Source organism: Nicotiana tomentosiformis, chromosome 5 (genome assembly GCF_000390325.3).
Source record: "Nicotiana tomentosiformis chromosome 5, ASM39032v3, whole genome shotgun sequence".
Lineage (NCBI taxonomy): Eukaryota > Viridiplantae > Streptophyta > Magnoliopsida > Solanales > Solanaceae > Nicotiana > Nicotiana tomentosiformis.
In genome coordinates, this window is record NC_090816.1 from 138,544,610 (window position 1) to 138,553,610 (window position 9,001).

Below are 9,001 nucleotides of genomic sequence, written 5' to 3' on the forward strand. Positions count from 1 at the left end.
GATCTTTTAATAAATAGGGTAGTATCTACTTTACCTCTTGTAAATCCGTGATCAATAAGAAATGAGCTAAGTCTTTCGTACCATGCTCGTGGAGCTTGTTTTAGTCCATACAGCACTTTGGTCAGTTTGTACACATGGTAGGGAAACTTTGAATCTTCAAATCCAGGAGGTTGTTTCACGTATACCTCCTCTTTAATGAAACCATTCAAAAAAGGCACTTTTAACATCCATCTGGAACAACCTGAATCTTTTAAAGGATGCATATGCAAGAAGAATTCATATAGATTCCAGTCGAGCTACTGGAGCGAAGGTTTCATCATAGTCGACTCCTTCTTGTTGAGAGTATCCTTGAGCAACTAATCTGGCTTTGTTTCTCACAACTTTTCCATCCTCATTCAGCTTATTTCTGAAGACCCATTTTGTTCCAATTATGGGAGCATTTTTAGGCTTGGGCATCAGTTTCCATACTTGATTTTTTTAGAATTGATCTAGATCTTCCTGCATTGCTTGCATCCAGCTTGAGTCTTTCAAAGCTTCCTCTATTTTCTTTGGCTCAATCTGGGAAATCAGTGTTGTGTTAGCTTTCTTCTTGAGAGCTCCCCTGGTTTTCATTCCTTCGCTTTGATCCCCTATGATGAACTTTTGAGGATATTCCAGTTCACTTCTCCATTCATTTGGACTAACTGTATGAGTAGTTGACTCCTCTGGAGGTTCTGATTGACTGTTGCTAATCTCATTAGTTGACTCTACCACACTGTTAAGTTTATTAGTCGACTCTTGAGAGTTGCTTGTTTCCTGAATTACTTGTGTTTGATTTTCATCACCTGCAGTAATTCCTTTCTCGGCCGAAGTGTTATTCTCATCAAAGATAACATGTACTGACTCTTCTACACACAATGTATGTTTATTATAGACTCTAAAAGATCTACTATTCAATGAATAACCCAGAAAAATACCTTCGTCACTTCTTGAATCGAATTTTCCAAGATTGTCCTTACTATTATTATGAATGAAATAGTTGCTTCCAAAAGGATGAAAGTAACTTATATTGGGTCGTTTACCTTTCCACAGTTCATAGGGAGTCTTCCTCAGGATGGGTCTTATGAGACATCGATTGAGGATGTGACAAGCTGTACTTACCCCTTCTGCCCAGAAGTGATTTGGCAGTGAATATTCTAGTATCATAGTTCTTGCCATATCCTGTAAAGTCCTGTTTTTCCTTTCAACAACTCCATTCTATTAGGGTGACCTTGGAGCAGAGAAGTTGTGAGTGTATCCTTGATCGTTGCAGAAATCTTCAAATGCTCTGCTTTCAAATTCTCCTCTGTGATCACTTTGAATAGTTGTAATAAGATATCCCTTTTCTCTTTCGACCTTTTTACAGAAGATCTAGAAATTTTTCAAAGCTTCATCTTTGTGAGATATAAAAATCACCCAAGTAAAACATGAGTAATCATCAACAATAACAAATGCATATCATTTTCCTCCTATGCTAGCTGTTCTAGTAGGTCCAAATAAGTCCATATGAAGCAATTACAAGGGTTTTGAAGTGGATACAACATCTTTGTTTTTAAAAGAATTTCTAGTTTGTTTACCAATCTAACATGCATCACATACATGATTTCTAAAAAAGTTGAGTTTGTGTAAACCAATAACTAAATCATGCTTGGAAAGTTTTTCTATCAAATGCATGCTTGCATGACCAAGTTTCTTATGCCATAATCATGGATCATCGGATATGGACGTTAAGCAAATATGACCATCTATATTTTCAAGACCATCAAGAATATAGACATTTCCATACCTTTTACCTGGGAGGATTACTTTACCTATCTCATCTTCAATAGCATATCCTGTTTTCTTGAACTTTACTTCATACCCTGAGTCGCATAACTGACTTATACTCAGAAGGTTGTAGTTAAGTCCGTCAACAAGATAAACTTCAGTGACATCACAGTTATTATTAAAAGGAACTATTCCGGTACCGACTATATTTCCTTTTGAGTCATCACCAAATTTGACATTTCATCCATCTATTTTTGTAACTTCTTTAAACAGGTTTTTGTCACCTCTCATGTGACTGGAACACGCACTATCCAAATACCATTTTCCTTTGTGACTCCTTCTGTGGTGTTCCTCGCTTGTTTCACCTCGTGCCATGAAACAATTGTCGTTGTCATCTTTGCAATCATCATCTGAGATGTCCTCGTCTGTCCAGCACCCTGAGAGCTTGTTCATGTTAATTTCCAAAATTGTCATGAAGCACAGATTTGCTATCTCTTCATGTTCAGAACTGTCTTCATCACTCCAGCTTCCAAATGATTTGTTTTTGTTAAACCCTCTAGAGACCTTTCTTTTAAGCTCATGACATTCAGTTTGAACATGCCCAAATCTTCCACATTCATAGCATTTGCCATCATTTTTGTCTTATTCATTGTATTGCCTAGTTCGCCTGGGTGGTATTCTGCCTCTTTTTGTATTCCTGTATCTCCTCATTAAACCATCCATGTTCCTTGATACCATGGCAATTTCTTCTTGAAGATATTCAGGGTCGTCATCAATATCATTGTCTGTTCTTTCAGTTGTAGCCTTGAAAGCAACTGTCTTCTTCTTCTCTTCTTGATTTGTTTTCTTGAGATGAGTTTTCTCGAAAGCTATAAGTTCTCCTCGAAGTTCATCATATGATAATTTATTCAAATCCTGTGACTCAAGAGTAACTACCTTTGTCTGCCAAGTAGTGGGCAGACTTCTCAGAATTTTCCTAACTTGATCACCACTTGAGTAGAGTTTGCCAAAAGCTTTTAGATAACTGATGATTTTGCTAAATATGGCAAACATTTCTTCAATAGATTCTCCTTCTTTCATCTGGAAAAGTTCGTAGTCATGAACCAAGATTTTGATATGGGTTTCTTTCACTTTACTTGTTCCTTCATAAGTGACTTCAAGTTTATCCCACATCTCTTTAGCTGTATCACAACTAGATATTTTCTCATATTCCTCACCACTTATAGCATTATAAAGCAGATTCCTTGCTTTAGTATTAACTTGCACAACCGCCATTTGTTCATCAATATATTCATCTATATCTTCAGGATCAGCGGCTGGTTGAGCAGCAGCCGGTAATGGGTAATTCCCCTTTTTGATAACTCTCCAAATTTTGACATCATAATATTTTGCAGATATTTCCATACGCACTTTCCAGTGAGAGAAATGTTGTCCATTAAAGTATGGTGGCCTCACTTGCGATGTTCCTTCCAGAAAGAGTGCTCCGACAATAACTTGATTTGCCATGATCTTTTCTCACAAGCTGTTAAGCAAAAGAAAAAGTGTGAGCCTTGCTCTGATACCAATTGAAAGTACAAGAAGGGGGGGGGGGGGGGGGTGAATTGTTTATATTTATATTTTAATAGCTACTAGTTGACTAGTTTTCTAATTAGTCAACTAGATGTAATAACCAGATAATAAGAAGAACAAAAATTAAGATGCAGAAATAAAGTGCATGAATTAAAGACACCGAAATTTTTATACTAGTTCGGATTCAATGTGAATCCTAGTCCAGTCCCATTGGGTTGCAAGGGAGTTCTCTTTCAGTGAATGAGTTTATGGAGTACAATCGTGAATGGCGTGGTTTACACCAATAGCTCAGTTTCTATGTCACTCATTTATTTTTGATACAATGCCTCACAAGTATTTTTCTCTCTTTCTTCTCTAACTTGTTACACAGCAGATCTAATAGAGCTACAATGTTTGTTTGCAGTAGAACAAAGAGAGGGTATTTGGTTCGATCAAAGTATATTTTTTAAGGCTTAAGAATGTGTATAAATACTTTGTAAGAGGCCGTTGCTGAAGAGATTTGCCAACCCAAGAGATTTGATCCTTGGAAAGAGATTTATTCTTTTCAAGAATAAGGTTATTTGCCGTTGCTCTTCCTTGATGAAGGGACTTTAATAGCTTTCCTTCTACAGGTCTTGATAGCGCCGGATTTACTCCTTGATTTTTGGTCCTTCTAGTAATAGCAACTTGATTGATCATCTTGAAAAATCTTCGGTACTTGTTTTCCGCTTCAATCAATCTCGGATTGATTTCCTTGTCTTTGATTGATTACTTTAATCTTGGATGCTTTCCTTGAGTTCCTTTAATTGATTCCTCCAATCTTGGATGGTTTCCTTGAGTCCCTATACCAAGAGCAATTATATTATTTTCATCATTAAAACTAAAACCTAACAGACTGTGCGGTGGGTGCAGGAGTAGAAGCCACGTAGGTATATTAAATTACAGATGTATATGAAATTATTAAAATACCCTCAATGTATTTTAATTCAACTAAGCACATATATCAAAACCTCAACTTTTATAATCTATATTATTATAAAAGTATGAATACAATGTTGGTTTACAAAAATAACCTTATAATATTGAGCATAATAAATCATAATAAAATGACATAACCGTAATTCTAGATATTAGCCTTAGAATCATATTAGTTTTAGAACATAATACTATACGTTAGGAATATTACATGATTACCTTTAAGAATCATATTTGTATAATTGCATTCTGGTTGTTTAATTCATATAAAATTGAACAAGTAAATATCTTTAGTCATGTAATCCTATTACTTTTAGGATATACTTCTTAAAAATTCCTATCACTAATTTAATTTGAAAACGTATTATAATGTCCTATTACTAATTTAATTTGAGAATGTATTATATTGTCCAAATCCATTTAGAAAAGGGAGAGCCTATATTATTATAAAAGCATAAATAAAATATTAATATACCAAAATAGCCCTAAAATACTAAACGAAAGAACTCATAGGGAAAGGGCATAACTGCAATAACTTTTTTTTGGACTACAATACCTTCTATACTAATTTTTAATATTTAATATTTTAAAATTAATAAAAAAATTCCTATTAAATTATTATTAAAAATATGTAGGAATGTTTAATAAAATCAATTTCATCAGAATCCTCCGCATTGGCAATACATTACCACTCCATAATATCCAATACAAAAAAAAAGTAATATTAAATGGACTACATAATGAGTTGACATTGAGGAAAAAAACTATCACCACGATAATATATTTTTATATTATATTTGAACTTTTTTTCTACTCAAATAATATTTTTTTAATCAATTTTTCATGTAATATTAAAAGATACCCAATTATTAAACAACAACTAAGAAAGTATTTAAGAATATAAATGTGTAAGAAAGAGGAGAAAAAATGATTGGCAAGAGTCAATACCACTAATGATTCTACAGACATAAAGATCTAAAAGTGAAATGTCATATCAATCTTTTACTCTTTAAAAATAAAATTTATGGTGGATAAAATTATAATTAAGATTAAATATTCAAAAACAAGAGATGAACTAATATTAAGATATGAATCAACATAGAATAAATTATTTTTTATATTAAAATCAAATAATTAAATCTTTTAATTAATTATTTAGCAAGAGAATCCAATTCAATTATTTTTAAAATTCATCACATGAGTAAAATTCTTATTCAAGTTAAAATAAATCTTAAGGTACATAAACTTATTCCATAAAAAGAGCATTAGAATATAAAGTAAAAAGGTTAATATATCATTAAGAATCAAAATGTTATACAAGTGTATGAGGAAGCACAATTAAAGCTAAATCCTAAACAAGAACAAGCTTTCAAGACTATATTATAAAGAGTCAACTCTGCTATAACTGAATTATTCTTTGTAGATGCCTCGGCGAAATTGAAATAATATTTCTAAACCGTTCCCAAAGTTATTTATCAAAATAGACCCTTTATTACTACTCCAAAAAGTCCAACTGCTGAAACAGTTGATCAATTAACTGTAATCAGAGCCGATGACTTTGAAATAAATTGGAAAAGTCTAGATGCTGAGTGGTTACATCCCAACAATACTATCAATCGAAATTGGTATGTAGATACTTATTCTTTAGAACAAAGATTATCTTTCAAAGATAAATGGATTAAAGACTTAAAAAGAATCAAATGTGATATTGAATTCTTTAAATGGTTTGAAATAACTGGATAGATTCCAAATCAAAAGTAGTCTTTAAAAATGATTGTTAATAAATGGTATACCAAAAATAAAGGTATAATAGAAGACGTTAATCCACCCTTAGAAGAAATTCTAATACCAGTCCAAAGCGAAGTAATCACAGCTTCCCCTTTTAAAAGAGAAAGTGTTCATACTGATAATGGACCAACCAACAAAGACATTAATAAAATTATTGTGCAAAATAATTACACAAATAATTTATTACATGTAGTTTCTAATCAGTTAAAGGATACTAATAAATTAGGAATCCCTACAAGGTCTATAACAACTTCTAAAATTGAAACGCATCCATTAATAAAACTTCCTGAATATTCTAAAGAGGAGTTTCTGAATTAGAAGAAAAATTCGATTTTTCAGATAAACTTCTAGAACAAATCGAAGAAAGACTTAAAATAAAATTAGTAATCTCTAAACCAGAAACTACCTTAAATCAAGCTAGTACTAGCATTAATAATAAATCCATAGAACTTCAAAATTTAATTAAAAGATTAAGTTCTATCGAAAAGGATTATACTGATTTAAGAACAAAAGAAGATTTCCCTGGGAAAAAGGAAAAACTCGAGTTTCTAATACAATGCTCCAGAAAAACCTCTGAAGAAATTAGTAAAATTGAAACAGTCTCTACAATCAAATCCATTGATTCTGAAATCAACAGAATTACTAACGATCCAAGGCATTCTAATAAAAAGAATTACTATGGAAGGGCTTCATTCCCAGATGTACAATTTGAAGAAGATATCTATTTAACTAGTTCTAGTCACGAAGGAACTGGTATCACAGAATGGAACATAGACGGATTGGCTGAAAGCCAAATCTACAAAAAACTTCATGAAATCGGTATTGCAGTAACTACCTATAAAATGAAAAGAGCTTCAGACAAATATGCCGCAACTTTAATAGTTTCAGGTTTCACTAGAATGTTAAAAAATTGGTGGGATAATTATCTTACAGAAATAAATAGAAATCAAATCCTAGGAGCTACTACAATAGCAACCATAATAAAAACTGAATCAGGAATACAAGTTGCAGAGCAAGAAGGTAGAGAAGATGCTTCTGCAACTTTAATCTACTGTATTGCTAACACTTCATCGGAGAATCAAAACTTTTCCAAGATAGGAGTTTAGAACTTCTTAACAATCTTAACAGTCCAAAATTAACAGATTTTAGATGGTATAAAGATATGTTTATAGAAAAAGTTATGATTAGAGAAGACTGCGGTAGTGCTTTTTGGAAAGAAAGATTTATCAGTGGTTTACCAAGATTATTTGCCGAAAAGGTAAGAACTAAAATCAAAGATAGATTTAACGGTCAAATCCCTTATGACAATCTTACATATGGGGATTTAATCAGTTTTATTAATGTAACAGGCCTTGACTTATGTACAGACCTAAAACTTAAAAGTCTTATTAAAAAAGACAGACTTCAATCCAAAATAGAATTAGGAAGTTTCTGTCAAGATTTCGGTTTCAAAACTATTGCTGCTCCATCTAAAAGAGCAAAACAACATAAGAAATCTTCTGAAAAAAATAAAAAGACGCCATAAGCGTAAAGAAAAAAAGGAAGGAACTCCTAAGAAAAGAAGATTTAAAAGACGTTCTAAAAAGGAACATGGTGATAAATGTTGGTCATGTGGTAAGACAGGGCATAGAGCTAATGAATGCCCAGTCACCAACAAGAAAAAGAAGAAGGTTAATACCTTAGAACTTGATGAAAACATTAAAGAAAAGCTATTTGCTATTCTTGAACAAAATGAAAACAGCACGTCATCGTCGTCATCAGATGAAAGCTATTCTGACAGCGACAATGAAATGATAAACATGGCATATAGCTCAGACAGTAGCAGTAGCTCTCAAGAAGACAACTGTAACTGCACTGGTGCAATATGTGTGTGCAGACAAAATTTTATTAAAGTCCTTACTAATGACTCTAAAGAAGTATTATTTGATATTATCAATCACATAGATGATGAAGATATTAAAACAAAATACTTAAAAGAATTAAAAAATATCATTATTAATCAAAAAGGAAATCATCATAAAATAGAACCCTTTAATATGAAAGAGGTTATGAATAGATTTTCAGTCAAAGACGATAAACCAACTATTCAACATCTCCAAACAGAATTAAAATCTGTAAAAGATGAAATAAAAATGGTTAAGCTTAGACTTGACAAAATAGAAATGGAAAATCTTACAAATGAAGTATTACAAGCAGCCAATAAAAAAGAAACTATTAGTGAATACTTCACAGATGATGATAATTCAAAAATTGATAAAGAATCAACTAGCGGTACAGCAATGGCAAAAATTACTAAGGTAAGAGCCCATAGTTATCATATTCCTATTACCTTAAAGGTAAAAGACATTACGATTAATAAATTAGCATTATTAGACTCAGGAGCAGATATAAACTGCATAATGGAAGGAATAATACCAACCAAATACTTTGAAAAAAGTACTACAAAATTATATTCCGCCACAGGAGAAAAATTAAAGATAGATTATAAACTATCAAAAGCCCACATCTGTAATGATGGAATCTGTTTTATAAATGATTTTGCGGTAACCAGGGATATTAATGAAGAAATTATCCTAGGTATACCTTTTATAACTCAGATTAAACCATTTCATGATAATTTAGAAGCTATTTGTACTACAATATTAGGAAAGGAAATAAAATTCCCTTATGTTAATTCCATCTCCAAAGAGGAAAGTTACTTCCTCAAATCAAAGACTATTTTTAAAATAAACCTGCTTTCAAATCAGGTAAATTATTTAAAAAATAATATAAAAGTTCACAAAATTGAACAAACTTTAAAAACCCCGGGAATGGAGGAAAGGATAAAAACTTTCCAAGAAAAACTCGAATTGGAAGTTTGTTCAGAATTACCTAATGCCTTCTGGGAAAGGAAAAGGCATGTAAT

General features: G+C 32.0%; 1 protein-coding gene across 1 annotated transcript; it reads left to right on the forward strand.

Annotated features, from left to right (window-relative positions):
• Positions 1-6,938: 6,938 nt before the first annotated feature.
• On the forward strand, positions 6,939-8,656 carry LOC138893231 (uncharacterized). The gene is made up of 4 exons (XM_070177009.1): positions 6,939-7,149; positions 7,239-7,354; positions 7,716-8,393; positions 8,648-8,656. The coding sequence occupies exons 1-4, from the start codon at positions 6,939-6,941 to the stop codon at positions 8,654-8,656; spliced, it is 1,014 nt and encodes a 337-aa protein (XP_070033110.1).
• Positions 8,657-9,001: the final 345 nt, after the last annotated feature.